At 48.4% G+C, this 23,182-nt stretch overlaps 3 protein-coding genes across 3 annotated transcripts; 1 reads left to right on the plus strand and 2 right to left on the minus strand.

Moving 5' to 3' along the window:
• Positions 1-8,606: 8,606 nt before the first annotated feature.
• On the minus strand, positions 8,607-10,150 carry LOC135387410 (chitinase-3-like protein 1). The gene has a single exon (XM_064616618.1). It carries the CDS (start codon positions 10,058-10,060, stop codon positions 8,696-8,698), a length of 1,365 nt encoding a protein of 454 aa, XP_064472688.1. The 5' UTR covers positions 10,061-10,150; the 3' UTR covers positions 8,607-8,695.
• A 3,648-nt stretch (positions 10,151-13,798) lies between these two features.
• Positions 13,799-15,375, minus strand: LOC135387411 (chitinase-like protein 3). Its single transcript, XM_064616620.1, has one exon. It carries the CDS (start codon positions 15,296-15,298, stop codon positions 13,871-13,873), a length of 1,428 nt encoding a protein of 475 aa, XP_064472690.1. The 5' UTR covers positions 15,299-15,375; the 3' UTR covers positions 13,799-13,870.
• Positions 15,376-16,184: 809 nt separating this feature from the next.
• On the plus strand, positions 16,185-20,880 carry LOC135389719 (uncharacterized). The gene is made up of 4 exons (XM_064619752.1): positions 16,185-16,214; positions 16,305-16,379; positions 20,072-20,551; positions 20,641-20,880. The coding sequence occupies exons 1-4, from the start codon at positions 16,185-16,187 to the stop codon at positions 20,878-20,880; spliced, it is 825 nt and encodes a 274-aa protein (XP_064475822.1).
• The last annotated feature ends 2,302 nt before the right edge of the window (positions 20,881-23,182 follow it).

Here is a 23,182-nt window from a genome sequence, read left to right on the forward strand (position 1 = left end):
TCGCGTGACGATTTATCGTCGTCATCCACACATGATATGTCCTGCCTTGCGCGTAAAATGCATTTAAAAAAAAAAGAAGTCGTCAGAAGCAATCTGCAGGAGATAGTGTGCAGGATAATTTCCTTTGTGGAAGGAGAACACGTTTGTTCGGACCCAGCTGTTCGGACACAACCGGAAAGGAGTGAAGGAAGGAAGGAGGAGTACCCTGTGGGTGCTGAAGCTCTCGTTTGGTCTGCTGCCCCTGCCACGACCGCCTATAGGCGTGAGGTAAGGGGGATTGGCCAGCGCATACTAAGGAGGGTGGATGCCTCCTCCCATTAGCGACCCTGACCATTACTGGTCATCATCTGTCGATATCACGTCATATCCTCTTGATCGCTTCATTGATAATGGGCTACCATCTCTCCCGGTAGTAATAAAACCTACAAATGGCACGTCCATTCGCTCCAAGAACCCAAAGGTCCTTATTCGCTGTTTAGAACAGGTTACCCCTGATTTCCGCGACATCTCCGAGGTGCGTCAATATGGAAGGTTGTCCAGACCTTGCTGACGACACGCTCCTTCGGTGGCCTGCCCGTCGAAGCTTTCGTCCCGCATCATCTTGCCTGTGTTAAGGGGGTGGTGCGTGGCGTTGACGTTTCACTGCCTGCGTGTGAACTTCTCGAGCTATTCGATTCCGTTGGTGCTCTGGAAGCCTTCCGCTGTAGCAGGTTGGACAATGATAAACGCGTCCCCACCGAGTCGGTAATCGTCACGTTCGCCGGTCATACTTGCCCTTCTGAGGTGAAGTCGTGGCCTCTCATTTTCCGTGTCGATCCATTCCATCGCAGGGTCGTACAGTGCAGACACTGCTTCCGCTTCGGGCATGTGGCCAAGAACTGTAAATCGGATGTATGTTGTAGGCGTTGTGGTGACAAGCATGAAGAGCTAGCATGCCCTGACGGTGCCCAGCTGAAATGTCGCCTATGTGGGGATCCTCACTATGCTGACTGCGAGACCTGTAGCTCCCGTGGCCAAGAGGTGTTACTTTTGGAAATTATGGATTCTCGGCACTGCTCGCGTTATGATGCTCTAGCTGCTCTAAGGGGTCGTGGTTCCAGCTTTGCCCGAAAGGCCCAGAGGCCTGTCGATGGCGACCTGGAGAAGATGATCTCTGCTGCCGTGGAAGCTGCTGTAGCCAAGCTCAGGGAAGAAATCAGTCCGATGATTACAATGCTTGCGTCCCTCTTCCCTCCTTTGCATGAGGCCGTGGCACCTCATGCCTCTAATAATACCAGCGTCCCCTCGGCTGAACCTATCGCGGATCTGCTGCTCACGCACCTCCATCTCGTCTTCCGGCACCCAGCCAACCCCAACCTCAGCTTACCGACGCCGAGTCTGCTGATCTTGAAATGGACTCCACTTCTGCCATCTCCAAGCGTGGGGTCTCCCCGTCATCACCTGGTCACGGCACTCCCGGTGGAAAACGCAACAGGAAGGGCAACAAGAACATGAACACGTCTGATACTGTCACTGATGTCCTCGCTGCAGCGGTTGCGGAATCCATTCTTAGTGATGGGTAGCCTCCGAATCCTGCAGTGGAATTGCTACTCGATACTCTCTGCTCTCCCTGACCTGCATACCCTTGTTTCCTCTTTGACCCCGGATATTATTTCGCTGCAAGAAACATGGCTCGCGTCTTACCGAACCTTCTCTTTTCCCAATTTTCACGCATATCGTCTGGACAGATCCGCTGGTAAAGGTGGTGGCTTGCTGACTCTGATTTCCTCCAGACTAGTGCACTCATCCCGCATTATCCATCAGATCATGTCACCGGCTTGTGAAGCCTTAATGGTGCAAGTTACTATGCCGGGGAACCGGCCCTTGTGCTTCATAAACGTTTATTGCCCGGCTGGCTTTCAATCAGCCTCAACCTTTGACACGATTGTTTCTAAATCATCTGGCTCTTATGTAGTGGCGGGCGACCTCAATTCTCATCACGTCATATGGGGTCACAAAACTGATTCCCATGGGTGCGAACTCTGGGATTGGATTTGCAGCCACAACATGTCCATTGCCAATGACGGTTCAGCAACGTTCGTACGAGGAACCACCCGATCTGTACTCGACCTCACGTTGTGTTCGTCACATGTACGCCCGTCATCGTGGATGACGGTGACTTGTGGTACGTCTAGTGATCATCTCCCCATCTATTTTGAAGTGGCATCAATGACTACGCACCTTTCGTTTGTGCCCCGTAGCAACCGTGTTCTCCGTGAGAAGAAACTGGCTACGTTGCTGCAGGCGGCTACCAGCCTCTGTGCGGTTGACCGCGCTGTGGCTTCGGTGTCGGCAATATCCCAGGCGATCGAGCAGTCCTCCTTTCAAATTACGAAGCGGTCGCCATCCAGTTGCGCACCATGGTGGAACGACGCATGCACAAGGGATTATCGGCGGCGCAAAGCCGCTTGGAAGCAGTTGCTATCCAACACCTGCTACGCTAACTGGAAGAAGTACCAGATCGTTAAAGCCTCATTGAAACGAACGATTTCTGCTGCAAAACAAGCATTTCATAACGGTCACAACTCCTTTCTGTCGCACCCCAGGCACCGGAAAGCCCTCCATCGCCATATCGCGTTTATTCGCGGCCAACGCTCCTGCTCTCCCAGCGATCTTGCTGTTTTGTCCGACCCGGATGCGCATCAGCGGCTTGAAGACGTGGCCATAGGTTTAGCCGCACGATTTCAAAACACAGTACCTCTCCCTCCTACCCCGCCTTCACCTGGGTCGTCGCACCCTGACTTCGTCGCGGTTACATCGGCTGAGTTGGACTGCATAGTGCGCGCACTTCCTGCAACGGCTCCTGGTCCTGACTGTGTATCAGCTGGCGTGATTAAGTCCTTGTGGTCTTCCCACCCACGTGCCCTGCTCGACATTATTAATACCTCGTTAGAGTCCTCGTGGATCCCTCCTGCATGGAAGGCGGCCAGAGTTGTTCTGCTTAAAAAGGTGGCCTCGAAGGGTTTGGCTCTCGACAACATACGGCCTATAGTACTGACGTCTGTCCTGTGCAAAACTGTAGAGCGGGTCATACATCGCAGACTATCCGACTTTGTGGACTCAGCAGGCGTCTACAACTGCAGCCAAATAGGTTTCCGGTCGCGGTGCTCCGTCTGGATGGCCCATCTCAACCTTGAGAGTCAGCTTCGCCGTGCCCAAGAGATGGGTGAGTTCTCAGCCCTTGTCACATTGGACATAGCCCAGGCATACGACAGCGTTGAGCATTGTGTACTGCTGCAAAAGTTGGCGTCTGTTGGTACCCCGATGTATATCTTCTCATGGGTCAGGAACTTTCTCTTTGGGAGGTCATTTCAGTGCTCAGACCGGCACCTTGTCTCCTCGTCCCAGGCCCTGCACAGGGGTGTGCCTCAGGGGGCTGTTCTGTCCCCATTGCTCTTTAACATCCTCATGAGCTCCCTCCCTCTGGACCCGGGCATCTTGACTATCACCTACGCCGATGATGTCGCCTTTTTTGCCTCGGCACACTCCTTGCACACGCTCTACACTAAGCTCCAGGGACATGTTGATCGCATACTCGCGTGGACTCGTGAAGTCCACCTCTCTCTCAAAATCCCAAAGTGTGCGGTGCTCCTGATCCCTCCTCCTGGCTATCGCGGCGTGACGCCCCACATTGAGCTGATGATCGGCAACCAGAGCATCGACCAGACTACCACACTGAAGTACTTAGGTGTATGGTACGACGACCGTTTGACCTGGGGACACCACGTTGATTACATCAGTAAGAGGGCCTCTGTTGCCTTAGGTTGTCTTCAACGGTGCGCTAGCGTCCGTGTGGGTATGCGTCGGAATGCGTTGCTCTATGTATACAAATGTTACGTTCGCCCTATACTGGAGTATGGATGTGTCATCTTCTCCCATCTTCCCGACTACCGGCTGAGGAAATTGTTTATCTTAGAAAGGAAGGCGATACGCTTATGCTTGGGCCTTCCTAGGTTCACTGCCAACGATGCTCTGTATCTTGAGTCCCATGTCCTGCCGCTGAAGGATCGCTTCCGCCTGCTAACCGTGAACACTCTGCTCTCATTGTTGCAGAATCCCCTTGCTTTAGAGCATAATGACTCTCTTAAATATACGCGATCCTGGATGTGTAGACGATGGCGGAAATCAAACATCCCTCAACACCTCTTTGCTGACTTCTGCTTCTGCTGACTCCGTTGGACGTCTCGCTTGTAGACATTGCCCCACCTCTGCCCCCGCCAGTGCCAATTTCCGTCCAGGTTCTCGATATATTTCGTCCCGGCACGAAGCACTCCTCCTTGAATCATCTCCAGACTGTGTTGACTTGCCATTTTTCTCGGTTCTCCGATCACCTCATCATCGCAACTGATGCATCTGTCTCGGACGAGCGGGCCGGTGTGGGTATTGTCATCCCGCAACTTGACGCCCGTTTTCCTATTCGCTTGCCCGACTATACACCTGTTTACGAGAGCGAGTTCCTGGCAATGGTCCTCGCACTACTCAAAGTGCCCCCGCTTTTCTGTAAGGCACTTCTCATATCCGACTCCTTATCTGTGGTATCGGCCTTGGAGTCGCGATAGCTCGTTGTTCCCAGTCCTGGCCTCACTCGCCCCCTCTCACATATCACACCTCATTGTAACCTGGGTTCCAGGCCATTGTGGGCTCCCGCTCAACGAGGCCGCTGACACCCTGGCGAAGATGGCCCTGTCCGGCCCCGTGCTTCCTATCCTCCCGCCGGTTGCTGCCGTTGTCCGTGCCCGTTACAAACGCTATCTATCCCTTGCTCGGCCTCCTCCCCGCCTCGGCTATGAGCACCTCTCTTTTGCTTGGAACCCGCGCTATTGCCGCTCTCGACGTGCAGAAGTCTGTCTGACGCGTCTTCGGTGTCTTGCCCTCCCGCTTAACTTTTACCTCCATCGCAGTGGGGTGCAACCTTCCCCAGGGTGTCCTGAATGCGGTCACGACGAAACCCTCCAACATTTTGTTCTCGACTGTAGTACCTACCGCCGCCTTCGCCTACAGTCCCTCACCCTTCCACTGCTAAGGTTTAGCGTGCCTCTCTCATTATGCGCATTACTCTCGTTCGGTGCGTCCCATACCGGAAAATGGAATCCCGTCATCGCAGATAATCTCATCTCATTCGTTGCCGGCTCCAACCGGTTCTAGCCCTTAGTGTCACTGTCACACTCATATCATACTGAATTAGCCCTGGCCAATCTCCCTTGCGGATCGCGGCCATCGTCCTGGGGAGAAGAAGAAGAAGAAGATAGATTTGGCTTTGTGGCTAGCGGCCACTGCCCTCCTGGCTGAAGAAGAAGATTTGTGCATTAAAGATCAGGTGCCATTCGCCCTGTGTGGCTTGTGGCCACTGTGCTTAGTGGTGGAAGAAGAAGAAGGTGCCATTCTTGTGCATGCTCTCTTCACAGCACGCAAGGAAATACTGAAGGGAAACAGTGGATCATCCTCCCTTGCCGGGCTCCAGCGGCGAAGAAACAACCTTCATCGTTGAGTGCTTCAGATACCAGCTTAACCAGGGTTGGAAGGTATCACCTGTGCGGTCTCCGTTTTTTCCCTGTGTTTCCCAGAGACGCTCCAGGACAGACATCGCCATGTTTGCACTGAAGTTTTACTGTTTTTATCATGAATTTGCACAAGCAAGTCCTACTTTCGCCCATGGCAGGCGAAGCTTTACAATAGAGCCAACTGTTTCACAGATGTCGACACAGACATACAGGCTGTTTCTTTATTCCTTACGTATCCTTTATTTAAAAAAAGCTGCGCGGAAGACATTGTGTCAGGCGGGTTATGCGGCCAGGCATCATGCAAGGCAGCGTATAAAACTGCTGGACGACTAATTAGCTATAATTCATTAACTAACTTAATAATTAGATGTTTTGTTTTCTGGGAAATGCCGGATAGCAGCATTGGAAATAGCCATTATTCAAATCCATTGTCCTAGTTAAACACCATGAGAAGCAAGCGTACCCTGAGGCATGAGTTTCCACATTTCGCTATGCAAATGAGCTGAAAGTAGAAGTACGCACTCCTTTAGCGCAGAAGCGACACGACCATCGCCTTATCTGACCGGGAAAGCGGTCGATCTGCTGGCTAATAGATTAGCAATCTTTTTCAAAGAAACAAACGAAAAAGTGGCGCATAGCTCAGGAACAGCAACAACTTTATTTGTAAGATGATGGGGGAGCACCGCAGCGACAGCATCTGGGAGGACTAACTTGTCTCAAGCGGCAACGCCACTGAGCTGTAAAAGCCACATCGAGCCGCATAGCTCATTGGTGGCGATGATGGAACTGTCTCCTGTAGTCGGCCGCACCTACGGTGTATTCACACGAGCGACATCCTCACGGAAGATTCTAGTGGAAGAAAAAGCGAAAACACTGCTCACAGAGACGAAGTTCCGTCCCGTGTCATGTGAGCATTCACACGGTGTGGAATATTGAGAGTGGCGTACTGCGCACTTAGGAGACGACACTTCGCAGACGACACAGTCAGCGTCTTTCCTGTCCTCTGCTACAGAACGTCTTGTGGCTGTGTCGCAGGATATACCCCACGGTTAGCAGTGTACGTGGACAGTGGACGTTGAGCGCTCGCGCTCAGAAAGGTATATGACGTTTTTCGCGTCCTTCGCTTCTGCGGGGAATGTCGCTCGTATGAATATTAAACGGTTAGGCAGGCAACGTCACGACTATCGCAATCGGCGGCGGTGGTGAAAGTGCTCGCCGTTGTCTTCGCCCAGGGCGTTAGTCGTGACGTTGCCCACCTCTGTGAGGCCGACAACAGCGAGCCCTTTCACCGCCACCACCACCGCTCGCCGTCGTCGCGCGACCTCGCGGAGATGAGCAAGGGCACGACTAATGCCCTGGGGGAATGTGCGTCCAGGGCCGACTTCATAGGGAACTGTGCCATGACATGTGTCGGAAAGCGTCCGACGAAAACCCAGGAAAAATCCCGAACCGGCACCGGGATTCGAACCCGGGTACCTCCCGCGATTGGCCACGTGTCAAACCTACTCCAATCAGTTCCATCGCTCCAAAACACGTGGCTCCCTCACGCGGAATGCCTGTCGCCCTTTCTGCCTCGGGCAGTGCACGTAGTTCTGGTTTCGGCTCATTCGCGTAGCAAAATTTGGAGATTTATGTCGGAGACAACGTTCGCTTCTCAGGATGTTCAACCAGGACGATGCATTTAAGTGCTGCTACTATCTCGCATTTCCGAGAAAACGTCTAATTAATTACTTCATAAATTTCGGCTAATTAGTCACCCAGTAGCTAGAAGGTCCTTCCGACAGGACAACCGCCCTGCCACATAACCCGCTTGCACGAATGACATATTTGCTGCTTTCGCAGCTTATTTATAAAAATCTGTAACGAATAACAGAAATCAATCAAATCAAACAACTCAGTAAAAAGGTGCCGACGCCAGGATTTGATCCCGGGCCTTCCGATTTCCGGTCAGACATGCAACCGCTGCATCCCGACATTTTCCCCGAGTTGTTTGATTTAATTGTTTATACGCGTTGGAGGCTACTGCCTCGATGTTTTTAAAAACTCACCCCGTTAATATTTTCGCAAAATTAGCGTGCACGTGTACACCTCCTTGTAACATAGAGACCCTCCATGCACCTTGCGTTCTTGACATACACAAGGTTATTTATATTTTTAGGCCGAAGGCTTCCCTATGGTGCACAGTACAATTAAAAAGAAAAAGAAACCAGAAACGAAAAAAAAAACAAAACAAAACAAAAGTACAGCACCACGTACAGGACAGCTAACAGAAGAGCAGCGCAGCAACATTGAACGTACCAGGCTTCAAGATAAGCTCAGACAGCGTTAAAGCGTACAATGACTATACAGGCTGATGTTGTCGAAACTGACGTGTGCATGGGCACAACTTTGCAATTCTTCCAGAAGGACGGGAATGTGCCGCACTTCCGAGATCTTTTGAACGCAGCAGTGCCTTTCTTCTGTGTTACAGCTTACCAACATGTCGTGTTCAACACAGTCAGGACAGGAGTGAGTATTGGCGCACAACCTTTCACAATCAAATTGGGAATCGTGTCGACAACACAGGAATAACTTGCTCTGAATACCCTGTTCACTTGCTCGTAATGTTCTGAATTCTTGTAGTGAACTGCATTAACGGGTCAGTTCGTCATTATGGACACGACATTGAGCTTATCTTACGGTCTAACTTTAGGGCACGTCTGTGATGTTTTTTTTTCTAAATTCCGCGTTAGCGCCGCGAAGCAACTGTGGCTATGAGCGGCGTACCGGCGTGGACAGATGGAGAGAGGACAGCAGGATGGAGTGGGGGCAGGGGGGTTGATATGCGTCCTGGGCCGACTTCAGGGGGAACTGTGCCGACATTCGCCTGGAAGGTCATCGAAAACCTAGGAAAACCTCAGACAGCACAGCCGGTGACAGGATTCGTACCCGTGTCACCTCCCAGTCTCGGCGTGGAAAGCGATCATCTTAACCACCATGCGAGGGAGCTGGTGTGATGGTTGCGTTGTGCGGGAACTACACTCGTGGTGCACACTAACATCCACAGAATACGATTCCAAGCCATCATATGTTACACCGAAAGCTTTACTTCGCCTATTACATCACCGTGTCGGCCAATTTGTTAGGAGAGTCACATTCGTTGTGCTACGCCTAGGTCACCCGGCTTGCGCCACGGAAACACTCATGCCGTTGGTTCCCGTAGCATTCGCAACCTCTGTGCTCGCGTTCACCGCGGACTGATTTCCTGCACGGACCTCCATAAAAACTTCTCGTACAAGACCATTGGGCGCACCGCAGTTTCCTTCGAAGTCATCACTCGTGGTGTCCCAAATGAAGACACCACCCAGTCCTAGCTTGGCCACCAACGACGACATCTTTCTGATGCTCGCTTGATTCTCGTAGCCGATCCAATAATGTCCTTTGAAGACAAATGGTCTCGCGCTGTCCGCATCAATACCGCCCGTCCAACCGGCTTGTTCCTTGAGCATTTTGCAAATCTCTCCATAGGATACCTCTGTCACAGCCTTCGTGTGGTTCCACGTTAGACTGGCGCTTTCCTCGTATGGTTTGTCTAAGGTGCAGACGTAGCCATCGAGGTTGATCGTCAAAAGCATCTTCGACGGGGTTGGACCTTTCTCAATGACACTTGCCAGCATGTCTTCTGCGCTGTTTTTCTTTTGGTTCTTGAACAAAGGAGTTAGTATGGGCTCAGACGCGTGGACTTCATCGAACTCGTGCATCACAACAGCGACGTAGTCAAAGAAGCGGGTTAGCTTGCCGGCCTTTTTGTCCAAATGCAGCACATTAGCGTAGTAAGGCACCGTCACGACGAACTGGAGAGAGTGACTGTCCATAACAGCCTTCATATTGACAAGAAAGCGGAGCACCTGCCTTCGTTGCTTAGGGTCAGTAGGGAAAACCTTATTCAGGACAACTCCGTGTAATCTATTCACCGTCACCCACTTGACAAGATCGGTCATAAAGTCCGTATGCAGCGTGAAGTTTCCTGCTCCCTTCGGAGTAAGCTGTCTGCCAAAGTGCGACTCATCTCCGATAGCAATTAACTGCTTGAGATGCGGGTAGTATTTCGTCAGCTCTTTTCCGGGTCCATCCAGCCAAGACGTCCTAGCACCGAACGTGACGTTAAAGTTGAGAGTTTCATTGGTCCAGCCAAATACGCCTCGAAGCGGGAAGATGACATGGGTACAGTATTTGCCAGGAACCCGCTCAATAGGATAGTGGTAGTCATTCAGCAGCCGTGCAGTGTTCACGTGACAAAAGACGGCGACTTCATCTTCCTGAAAGGCCATTGCAGCAGTGGCAGCTTTCGAGCTCCGGTGAAGGTCGTAGGAAAGCGCACCAATGAAGACTCCGACGAGGACTATAACGAAGATGACGCAGGGGGCACCGCCATACGTGACACAGCTCTTGAACGGCTCTCGGCCAACGGGAAGAGCGCGTGGAATGGCCTGGTGCAGCAGCCATTGTTCGTCGTCCAGGGCGGCCGTCTGCGACCGCATCCTGGAAACAAACGGCTTGCTTTCAGCCGTTCTTCTTCGTCTTCTCGTCACAGATACTGGCCGAGCTCCACAAAGGCAGCCGTTCTTGAAATTCCCGCGCTGCTTCGTTATCATCGCCTGACTGTTTTCTCTCTCCCTCTCTCTCTTTTCTATTTCTTTTATTATTACTTTTTTGTAACGCTTGTAATCCCCGCCTCCATGTCGATAGCTGACGACGTGAAATCTAGAGGCTGTTCAGCTCACTGATCTCTATAGTATAGGCTGGATCGCGCATAGGGTGCTCCACAACGTGGTCACCGGCCGCCATATTGTTGGGCTCAACGCATTCTGTAGTCTGCATTTAGTTCAAGCGGGGCTGCCCGTGTTACTTTAAACTGAAGGGCATGACATGCCAGTTTGTTGCAGCTTTGAGTAAACCTCACACGAACAGAGAAAGAGGGATAATTTTTCACAGGTAAGCTCTTTATTTTGAGGAAAAATCTGTTTATTCGTATCGCATGCATCTGACAACTCGGACTTGTTTGCATTGCTACTTCGCTGGTGCTATTGCGTACTAAGAAAATATGTGTGGCTGCTCCTACAAATCTCAAGACCGTGTATTTTCTATAAACAATGCGCTTGTGCTTGCAGGTTCCCCTCACAGTCGCTCAGCTGTGCCGAAGAACCGGATGCAGACCCTACGCCAATATGCCAATTTGTTCCACTGTTCTTTTAATCTGTGAGGTACGGTGGAAGTAAATAAACTTCTGTGTTAACCTCGTATGTGCAGTCCCGCCTACAGCGTGTGTGATAAGTCATGCATGTGCATGCTCTTCGTGCACAGCGCTTCGAATTTCGGTAATGAAATACGCTGACAGCTGAACAACTGCAAAGCACTCGTGACAATAACGTTATTTTAAGATGAGGAATGGGGAGTTTCATCGCCAGGGTCCATACTCCACGCTGGTGGTGATGTGGTGAGTCAACTAATGATCCCCTTCAGAATAAGGATCGAGGTTGTGTGTTCTGGAATACACACAAAGACACTCGTAGAACATAATACGATAACGAAAAAAGTCAAACGAGAACCATACAACACCAAACCACACAATAACGAACGAGAACCGCGGAGCACCACACGAAAACCGAACAGAAACGAAAACAAACAAAAAATATAAAAAAGGAAGTACCTCACAATAACAAACAGTGTGAAACCTTTCTGAGCAAAAAGAATGAATTTCATAGGTTGACATTCACCGAATTCACCTTCATGCGTATATGCTCCCTGTGCACAACACTTACGGCCCCCTATTTGCAATACAGGCAACGGAGAAGAAAAAGAAGGCAATTACCATTAAAAACTACAGGAACACGGCTGAAGCACGTTTGGAAGCACACTGATTCCTAAGAAAGATGCGTGCTAATCAGCAATGGAGAGCGTTTGACCTTTTGACATTTCTGGAGACCATCGGACTCCGATAGTTATTGCGAAGGGGCTCTGTATTTTATACCCCACATCCCCACCAGCAATGGGGTAGAGTATCACCTCTGGCGATGAACCTTCCCACTCTCCTTCTGAAAATAAAGTTGTTGTTGTTGAGGAGCGTTTAAAGCGCAATAAATACTCCAAATCAAATCGCTTCCCATTGTTTCCTATGGGAGCAGCCGGCGCCGGTGGGCCCTCCAACATGGCGGCCGGTTGCTGCACCTCTCTCCCACGCGCCCCTCTCCTATGCGCGATCCAGCCTTTATACATAGAGATCAGTGGTTCAGCTCGTACTTCATTTTTGGCTTATATTAAACGTATCTCTCATATCTTTCCAGTGCCATAATTTGCTCATATCGCTAGCATTGCCGCCACTATCGATTTGGTTATTCGAAGGACCTGCCTTGAATAAAGGCTGCAGTGGCGGAAGTTGTACGGCAGAACAAACGGTTTTTTAGTTTAGTTTAGGGCGGAAACGATGATTTGTTACGGTGGTTAGGTTGTTAGGGACTTCAGTGGGACACTCATGTTGGTCGTTCATAATGTGTATTATGACCACGCACGCACGCACGCACGCACACGCACGCACGCACGCACGCACGCACGCACGCACGCACGCACGCACGCACGCGCACACACACACACACACACACACACACACACACACACACACACACACACACACACACACACACACACACACACACACACACACACACACACACACACACACACACACACACACACACACACACACACACACACACACACACACACACACACACACACACACACACACACACACACACACACACACACACACACACACACACACACACACACACACACACACACACACACACACACACACACACACACACACACACACACACACACACACACACACACACACACACACACACACACACACACACACACACACACACACACACACACACACACACACACACACACACACACACACACACACACACACACACACACACACACACACACACACACACACACACACACACACACACACACACACACACACACACACACACACACACACACACACACACACACACACACACACACACACACACACACACACACACACACACACACACACACACACACACACACACACACACACACACACACACACACACACACACACACACACACACACACACACACACACACACACACACACACACACACACACACACACACACACACACACACACACACACACACACACACACACACACACACACACACACACACACACACACACACACACACACACACACACACACACACACACACACACACACACACACACACACACACACACACACACACACACACACACACACACACACACACACACACACACACACACACACACACACACACACACACACACACACACACACACACACACACACACACACACACACACACACACACACACACACACACACACACACACACACACACACACACACACAGACACAGACACAGACAGACAGAGGGCAATGTTATGTTATCTGCATAATGTTTTGTAGCTCATTTACGTTGGACAGAGTTGCAACTTCGTTCTTGACATGCACAGAACGATGTTGTGATAGAAGCGAGCTTAATCAATTGGTCATTACCTGATGCGTGAGTGCTTACAACACGCTCACCTATGAGGTATTTAATTTGGCAAATTCAGGGATTCCTAAAGGTATTCAATTGGGGTAGCTCTTCTAAACGAGAAATGGCGTGCTACGCAACGCCTACCTGTGGAATGACTGCAATGCTAAAATCACAGCATACATGGAGTACGGTGTGGAAACAGACAGTCGACGTATAGCCCTGCGGTGAACCTCCAAATGGGCGAACTACTGTCTTCATAACGAACCCCGATACTGGGGAAATAACGGACAATGTGGCCCTCGTGTATTGTGTGTTATTTCCCCAGTCTCAGGGTTCGTTATGAAGATCAATTATCACCAGCTCGCCTGCTTTCTTGCCGCTCTTTACCCTTCCCTACTGTGTTCACGACTTGCCGCTTTGTCAGTCAACTCACCGCCACAGACAACAACAGCGACACATGATTTTAATGATGCATGATCACTGGGAAGCTTTGTCGCGACATGCAAAAGACAAGAAATGAGAGAGAGAAGATCAGTACGGTATCGACCTCAGGGTGCGTCTGCATACTTTAAGACAGGCGTCCCACAGACCCAGGTACCCATAGAATCAAACAACACGCAACATCAGATGCAAACCCAAACCATAAGTGATGCGTGGAGCTTTACTTCAGCCAACCCCATTACATTACCGCAATGTTATATCACCTTCCCACCGCCAATTTGGTTGGAGAGTGACACTTGTTTCACTAAGCCCAGCTCACCACTCGCACCTTGAACACTCATACCATTGGGTCCCGTAACATTCGCAACCTTTGCCGTAAGGTTTTCTCCCGGCTGTGTCATTCCGTATATTTCCATAAAAATTTCTTGCACAAGTCCACTGGGCGGACCGCAGTTGCCTTCAAAGTCATCACTCGTAATGTCCCAAATGAAGACACCGCCCAGACCTAGCTTGGCCACCAGGGATGCCATCTTTCTGATGCTCGCTTGATTCTCGTAGCCGATCCAATAGTGTCCCTTGAAGACAAATGGTCTCGCACTGTCCGCATCAATACCACTCGTCCAACCTTCATGGTCTTTCAGCATTTTACAAATTTCTCTGTAAGGCACCTGTCTCACAGCCTTCGTGTCGTTCCACGTCACACTGGTGCTTTGCTCGTACGGCTTGTCTAAGGTGCAGACGTAACCGTCCAGGTTAATCGTCAAAAGCATCTTCGCCGGGGCGAGGCCCTTTTCGATGACACTAGCCATCACGTCTTCTATGCTGTTTCTTTTCGTGTCCTTGAACAAGGGCGTAAGTATTGGGTCTGTCGTGTTCACTTCGTCCAACTCGTGCATCACAACAGCGACGTAGTCCAAGAAGCGCGTCAGCTTTCTACCCTTTTTGTCTAAATGCAACACGTTGGCGTACTGAGGCACCGTCACGACAAACTGGAGATCGTGTCTCTCCATAACAGCCTTCAAATTGACAAGGAAGCGAATTACCTGCTTTCGTCGCTTAGGTTCAATGGGAAACACCTTGTGCAGCACGACTCCGTCTAGTCTGTTGAGCATCACCCACTTGACGAGGTCAATCATGAAGTTGAGGTATATCGTAGAGTTGGACAGTCCTGTCGGAAAAAGCTGTCTTCCAGAGTGCGACTCGTCTCCGATGGCAATTAACTGCTTAAGACGAGGGAAGGATTTCGTCAGCTCTTCCCTCGGACCTTCCAACAAAGACGTTGCAGCACTGAAGGAGACGTCAAAGTTAAGCGTTTCATTGGTCCAGCCAAAGACGCCTCGAAGCGGGAAAACGACGTGGGTGCAGTAATTGCCGGGAACCCGCTCAATGGGATAATGGTAGTCGTTCAGCAGCCGAGCAATGTTCACGTGACAAAAGATAGCGACCTCGTCCTTCTGCAAGGCTGCCATTGCAATGGCGGTAGCTTTGGAGCTCTGGTGAAGTTCGTAGGAAAGCACACCGACGACGACTCCGACGAGGACTACTGTGAAGGTGACGCAGAGGACGCCACCATACGTGACACAGCTCTTGATGAACGGGTCCCGGTCGATGGGAAAGGCACGTGGCAGGGACTGGTGGAGCAGCCATTGTTCGTCGTCCAGGGCGGCCCTGTGCGACCGCATGCTGGAAATGGGTCGCTTGGAGTAAAGCCGTTCTAAGGACGAGAAGCTGAAAAATGCGCGCGCTTCTTCGTTGTCATCGCGTTGCAATTTTCCCCGCCTATTCATAGTTAAAGGACCATTATGTTTTCGCTATGATGCGTCCCGTCGTGCCTGCCTGAGCGTTTCAACGTTGGTCGAAGGCGGTTTGCGTACACATTCTTCTGCCGTCCTCGGTAGCTCAGTCGGTAACGTGCTGGCTTGCTGAGCTCAAGATCGCGGGTTCGATCCCTGCCGGGGGCGGTAGCAATGTGGGGGAAATAAACATTGTTTCCAGCACCGTGTATCGGAGATTTCCAGCGCACGTAAAGAGAAAGGGTCCAAGGGTCCCCAGGTGGTCCAAATTATCCGCAGTTCTACCCTGCGGATAATTAGGGTCCGCAGTCCTACCACGTGTAACATGTCGTCACACTGCGCAGACAAACCTTACGTGTAACGTCACAGTACCATAATCATTATTATTACTGGTCTTCTCAGACAAGGCGCAATGTCGCTTATGAATCAGGTGACTTGGTTCTTGTTAGTTTAGTTAGAATGCAAGATAAATGAACAAGTGCCCTCGTTGAGATGGCTGCGTACTGGAGTTTACTACGACGGGTGTTCAAGTCAAACCAGAACTTTTCATTTATCGCAAAAGTAAAATGAAATTGCAGGCGACAAATTAGTTTTATTTTTCAACGTAATCTCCAGCTGTACTAATGCACTTGTCCCAGTGCTTCACGAGGGCTTGGATGCCAGTAGCGTAGAAATCCTTACCGGCGCGTAGCAGCCATGATCGGACCGCATTCTTGACCTCGTCATCGCAGCTGAAGTGGCGGCCCCCAAGGAATGCCTTCAGTGGCTCGAAGAGATGGAAATCGCTGGGGGCGAGGTCTGGACTGTAAGGGGGATGTGGCAGCAACTCCCAGCCAAGTTCCTGTAAGGTACGTGTCGTGAGATGCGTGGTATGCGGGCGTGCATTGTCCTGTAGGAGGAGGACTCCTTTGGTGATGAGGCCTGCCGCCCTTTGCTTCAGCGCCTTATGCACATCCCTGAGAACCTGGCAGTAATATGCACTATTGATGGTGGTACCAGTTGGCAGAAAATGAACAACGCTAACCTTGTCCCAGAAAACCGTGACCATGACCTTACCCGCAGACGGGGTGCTTCGGAACTTCTTGGGAGCTGGCGAGCCCGGATGCTTCCACTGTTTTGATGCGCGTTTAGACTCAGGAGTGAAATGGTGCACCCACGTTTCATCGCACGTGATGATCCCACCAAGGAACGGCTGTCCTTCAGTGTCGAAACGGTACCTTAGCTCTTGAGAGATTTTCCAGTCTTCTCCGCCGGTCAAACACGGAGAGCTGCCTCGGTACCCAACGGGCACTAACTTTCCGAAACTGGAAGTGTTCATGAATGATAGTCTTCAACGTTCCCACAGAAAGTTCTGTCTTTCGAGCCAGTGCGAGACATGTTATCCGTCGGTCCTTGAGGATCAGGCGCTCCACAAGTTGGATGTTCTCAGGAACTCTTTCTTCTGAAAACAACGGTCTTGATTGGTTGCCTTCGAAGAGTAACATCAGCGCCACATAGTTTTAAGCGAGCTTTTTGCAAGCTTTTCACTTCTGCAGTCAGCGGTGACTGTTAAAAGCACCACCAAACTTTGAACTCTTGTATTCTGCAGATTGCCTATTTCGTGGATCTTTGCCCCGATACAAGGAATCAACGCAAACACGTGCAACCGACATCCCTCTGTTATCATGCTGCGAGGAATTCGATGATTTCTTCTGAAAACAACGGTCTTGACTGGTTGCCTTCCAAGAGCAACATCAGCGCCACATCGTTTTAAGCGTGCTGCAAGCTTTTCACTTCTGCAGTCAGCGGCGACTGTTAAAAGCACCACTAAACTTTGAACTCTTGTATTCTGCAGGTAAGCGTTGTGTACTTTTTTTCCTAAATAAGTGCACGCCGCTGACTGCAGTTTTCAAACTGCTGATATGTCCGAATCCAGTAACATGTGTACTGCTTGTAGCAAGCAATTCACGACTCGTGATTCAGTTGTATTCTGCCACGAATGTAGTGATTCATTTCACGTGGGTGAATGTTCCGGTGTACGCTCAAGTCGTGGAACTTGGTCCTGTCAACGTTGTAAAAGTTGTTTGACTACGCAGAAGGAAAGTGCGTCTGCTGAAAAGGACAGCGAAAAAATAGATAAAATTTTTAATATGCTCATTGACCTTGCCCCAGTAAAAGACAGGGTGAACTCCTTGAGCGATAGCCTCATACAGATGGAAACGTCACTACAGATGATATCTGACAAATATGACACGTTACTTGCTGATCTTAGCTCCCAGAAACAAGAAATCGGCGACCTGCGGAAAATAATAGAATAGATAAGATAGAGAGCAACACAGTTCGCATTGATGCTGTAGATGCTATCAAGCAGGAATTGTACCGCCTAGAGCAGTATAACAGAAGGAACAACCTGGAGATACACGGTATTTGTTATACTGAGAAAGAAAATCTACTGGACAAACTCTCCGAGGTTACTGCCGCCCTTGAGGTACCAAAACCATACATCAGTGTGATCGAAGCAATACACAGACTGCCTTCTAAACCTGACAGAATTCCACCTATCCTAGTTCGTTTTACAAATCGAACTATTTGTGAACAATGGTTCGCGAATAGAGGGAAACTTCGAGGAAGGAAAATCAACTGTGAGAATGTGTACGTAAACGAAAACCTAACGACGACAAATAGGGATCTTTTCTACAAAGCTAGAATGCTCCGCAGACAACTTCACTTTAAGTTCGCTTGGCACAAGCAGGGAACAGTGTTCATGAAAAAAAAAAAATGAGTCCGATAAACCATTTCGCATCAGCCATATTGCTGATCTCGACAATGTTGCTTAAAATGTTACGCCTATCACCTAGACATGCAAACTGCACACCTTCCAAATGAGGTAAAAAGCTCTTTGTTCAATGATGCTGTGCCAGCATACCTGTTCCTTCATTTAAATGCCAGATCGATGAGAGCCAAACATGATAGTTTATCCCTATTGCTTGACGCTCTGTCTGTAGATAAAGATGTTCTTATGATCACAGAGACATGGTACAAATTTGATCATGACTTTTTCCTTTTGCCTAACTATAATCATTTTGTTTTAAACCGCCAAAGCTCCACTGTCGGTGGGGTTGCTATGCTGGTTCGCTCAAATTCCTTCAACTTGCTGCGTGAGTTTTGTATATCCAATTCAGATTGTGAAATACAATGTGTGAAGTACAAAAACGAAATACTTGCCGTCGTTTATCGCCCTCCGCAAGGTAGTGTCCCAACGTTCCTCGAACAGCTTGAGTTACTTTTTTCATATGCACGTGAAAATAAATGTCGTTTGTTCCTAAGTGGTGACATTAATATTGCCATCTTGGGTAATTCACGCAGTAGATATGATTTGATAGCCTTGCTCAATTCCTATGGATTTTCAAACCAAATTCTAACTCCAACTCGCATTACTGACTCTATACCAGCACACTACTTGATGTATTTATCACAAATTACGATGAACATAAAATTATTTCCGGTTGCATTGCTAGCGATATAAGTGACCATCTACCAATAGTAGCTGGTGTTTACAAACCATCCAAAGAAATTATGCGAAACACAATTACATTCCAAGATGTTAGTTCGGCTACGTTAGACATGTTCTGCGAATGTTTAGGTGCTGTAGATTGGGACTTTTTGAATGTCTATCAAGATGTTAATGCTGCTTATAGTGCTTTCTTTTCACCCGTGAAACAAATTTATGATAACTGTTTTCCTTCCAGAAATATGCGAAAGGCTAAACGTGCAAAGAAACCTTGGGTCACTCATGAATTACTGTCACTTATCCGGCAGAAGTATGCACTATACAATGATTTCTTAAAAACCAAGAATTTAACTAAGTTAGCAGAATATAAGAAGTTTCTAAACTTTGTAAATAATGAACTGAGGCAGGCAAAACAAAATTATTACCAGAAACTATTTGACGATTTACAGCGCAAAAACTCTGAGGTGATATGGAAACGCCTGAAGTCTATACTAAGCAGCACAGAAAACTCCAATGAAATTAATAATCTTCTTGCTGATGGAGAAGTTATTTCTGATGATAAGCTTGCTGACGTCTTTAACAAACACTTTGTAAATATTGGAGTGCACGCTGGAGGAATATGCTCTTCACAAAATATCACTTTTAATGATAATCCTATATTTTTTTGAACGACAGATGCTTCCGAAGTGCGGCCTATACTTGTGCAACTAAACCTTCAAAGAGTATAGACGCCTATAACATGCAGGCACGTCCTGTTAAATACGCTAGTGCTTATCTCACTTACCCTTTAGCATTAATTTGTAACTTATCACTATAGTAGTACAGGCGTGTTTCCGAAGTTAATGCAGACTGCCAAAGTCGTTGTCCTTTTTAAGGGTGGAGATAAAAATGATTCAAAAAACTACAGACCCATTTCAGTACTTCCTATCTTCTCTAAGGTCTCTAAGGTTGTCGAAGCTCTTTGCCTATGGTATTAGAGGTTTGGCGTTAAACCTTATTGATTCCTACCTAAGTAGTAGAAAACAATTTGTCTCGTTGAAAGTAGGTACATCTTCCGAGCTCCCTATAAAGGTATAGGAGGTCCTCAAGGCAGTATATTAGGTCATTTATTATTCATTTTATATATAAACGATATCATAAACATCGATGCCGATGCACGCTTTTTTATTTAGACGACAGACGACACTACAATATTTGTTTCATCATCCGATGAGACCAGTTTAATATCTTTGGCTAATGCACTACTCGAGAAAGTAAGAAATTGGGCGAAACGAAATTGTTTCCACATAAATGTCTCTAAAACAAAAGCGGTGATATTTAGACCTAAAAATAAACAGGTAACCATGAATCTACCACTATCGTACGGAGATATGAAAATTCAATATGTAAATGACGTGAAGACTGTCGAGGTAGTGTTTTCGTACAACTTATCGTGGGATGGGCATGTGCAATATATTCGTGGTAGACTTTGCAAAGTATCTGGTATGATAAAGAAGTGCAGGTACCTTCTTCCAGTAGGTGTTAAACTCTTGCGCTATAACAGTCTTTTTTACTCCTTACTTTCCTATTGCATACTGATCTGGGGAACGACCACAACGTCGAATGAAAATCAGATTCATATGATTCAAAAAAGAGTCTTGCGTATAGTTCTGGTCTGTCCTACACTGATCCCGCAGAGTTCCTTTTTCATAAGTACGAGATTTTAAAACTAAATTCTTTGTACAAATATCGCGTATTACAGTTCTACAAAACGATGACAAGGACAAACAATCAACACGTAAGCATTATTTGGATGAATCAGTATAGACCTACGTATCCAGTAAGGACTGCCCAAAAATTTCGCCTGCCGTTTAGTAGAACAAATTATGGTAAACAATCAATCACTTATCAGCTTCCTATCCTGTTAAATATGTTGGCTTCTATTGATATTGATATCTTTGCTTTGTCAGATTATAATATGAAACAGCTCTTTATTGTATAATTTTTTTTCTGGTTGCACGTTGTATTTTTGTTATTAAGACTGCACGGATTTTTGATTCTTTGTTGGTTATACGAAGTATTGAATGTAATGTAAGGGAGTCAGGGCCTAGTCAAGCCACATGGCTTTTTTTTTTGCCCTGATTTCCAACACCTTGAGTGTGAAATAATTTATCTATCTAACTCTGACACTGGGCTCTGAGCCGGGGCCGTGATTGTCCTGCACTGATGTACGGCCATCTCGGAACCGTTTGCACCACTCAAACGCTTTGCTGCGGCTAAGTGTATCGTGGCCATACTGAGCCTGAAGCCTTCTGTGAATTTCAGATGACTTTACGCCTTCATTCACGAGAAACTTCATGACAATTCGCTGTTCGGTGTGCGCGCTCACCTCGTTGTTGGCCATCTTGCCCAGCACGTGTCTTCTGTTTTGCACAAACTTTGGACCACCACGTGGTGAAAGCGGAGGCCTGTCGCGTGTGAAAATGTCGAAAAAGTAGTAGCGCGAGCTTTTTGTACACTCAGGAGACAGAAAGTCCCGGTTTGACTTGAACACCCCTCGTATATGGATAATATAGCGAAGAGCAAACGAGGAGGACGAAACATTACGAAGCTTATACGCTCTGCAAGTCCGCGAGGCCAATGCGCGTGACGTCCTTCCGACGTTTCTTTAGCAGGCTTCTGATTGGCCGGAGGAACCATGTGCGCGATCCATTCCCCCCCTCTGTGGTGGTGGTATGCCGGCACAGTTCCCTTAGAAGTCGGCCCAGCACGCACATTCTTCCAGAGCGTCAGTGGTGATAATGCCCACCTCTGTGAGGCCGACAGTGGCGAGCTCTTTCACAAGCACCACCACCACCACCACCACCACCATCCGAAGATAAACAAAGGAGCACTAGGTGCACAGTGTGCATCTAGGAGGGCTAAAACGGCTCCCCACTTCCGTATTAGAAGTTCCGCTTTTCGCTCGAGATGGTCTTCGCTCATCGACGATAGACAAACAGAAGTTTAACACAATATGGGCGCTGAACTTTGAACTATCCGGCTCTAGTATAACTTCGTTTCGCATGAGCATCCTGCGAACATTGTTTCCACTATGTGCAGATTACGGTCTCACGGAGTAGAGAAATATCCAGGGCGAGCTGCCGGTGTCCTCATAGAACTGGTAAATGTACCTCACATGACCGCTACAATGGTCTAAGCTACCGTGAACGGCGCGTCGAAGACAACCGTGCCTCAGCAGGCGTACGAACTGGTTGCACCTTACAGTGTGAGGCGACAGAAACCTGATACTGTACCAGTGACACCCAAATCGACAACGATGAGGCTTCTTTCGGCTAAAGTGCGAGACCTCACTGTTATCAGGCGTTAGAACTGACGCAGCACTCATTCATCGACTCCGACTTGGAACTGCTTTCACAAGAGCTTACAGGTATTCGCAGCGAGATCGACCTATAGGGGGCGACACTGTCACCATTCTAGTGTGGAAAGCACGTGGGCCGATGTTCGGATTTGATGGTTCTTTTCTCGTAATTTTTGTGTATATTCACCGGAAGATCACTTGTGCCGCGATGGATACTATTCGGTTCCCCCTATGGCACTGAACGCGGAATAAACGTGTAAAAGCAGACGACGCGCAAGGTATATCAAAACAGGTAGCGCAACTCCCATAGGCCCCTGTGTCTTCAGAATGACGCCATGATAGAGATGGTCAGCGCCATCCATCCGTTGTGCGGACTACTGCGATTGTAAATAAATGACGTCAGGGATGACGTCAGCACTATGAATAATAAATAGTGCATAATTAGCCATGGCACGTTTACATTCGCGCACTTTGTTTGCGTTGTATACCCTTTCCCTCACCCAAGCAACAACACCAGAAGAGAATACAGAAAAATAAATCACATCAGGTTTAATTAAACATATCAATTCGAAATACATCGAGTTATCACAGATTTATACAATTCCAGACTGAAGGGCATCGTGATGACCACACAGAAATTAGGAAGATTCACTTTAGTTCCATTTCTCTCCGAGAGCTACACGTACACGTAATGATTAGACGTTTGTATTTATTCAGTGAGTGGCTATTATAGGTAAATTGCAACGAAACATGGCATCGTTGGTGCACAGCTGATTCCTGCTAACACTCACGCTATCATGGCCGCTCTGTTGGTCTACAGCTCCGAGATGTGAACGTCGTTTCCTGTTTAACCCAAAAAGTGCACCAACTCAGTATTACAATGCACGGACACAATGCACGGATACAGAGATGCACGGATAAACACGCCCACTGCGACACATGC

The sequence above is a fragment of the Ornithodoros turicata genome, chromosome 3 (genome assembly GCF_037126465.1).
Source record: "Ornithodoros turicata isolate Travis chromosome 3, ASM3712646v1, whole genome shotgun sequence".
NCBI lineage: Eukaryota > Metazoa > Arthropoda > Arachnida > Ixodida > Argasidae > Ornithodoros > Ornithodoros turicata.

What these genes read in the sequence shown, in the direction of transcription:
- LOC135387410 (XM_064616618.1), bottom strand. Translation starts at nt 10,060, where the DNA reads ATGCGGTCGCAGACGGCCGCCCTGGACGACGAACAATGGCTGCTGCAC.
- LOC135387411 (XM_064616620.1), bottom strand. Translation starts at nt 15,298, where the DNA reads ATGCGGTCGCACAGGGCCGCCCTGGACGACGAACAATGGCTGCTCCAC.
- LOC135389719 (XM_064619752.1), top strand. Translation starts at nt 16,185, where the DNA reads ATGGAAATCGCTGGGGGCGAGGTCTGGACT. An exon ending in CTGGGGGCGAGGTCTGGACT is followed by an intron (nt 16,215 to 16,304) that starts GTAAGGGGGATG and finishes ATTGTCCTGTAG; the next exon opens with GAGGAGGACTCCTTTGGTGA. An exon ending in GAGTCTTGCGTATAGTTCTG is followed by an intron (nt 20,552 to 20,640) that starts GTCTGTCCTACA and finishes CGCGTATTACAG; the next exon opens with TTCTACAAAACGATGACAAG.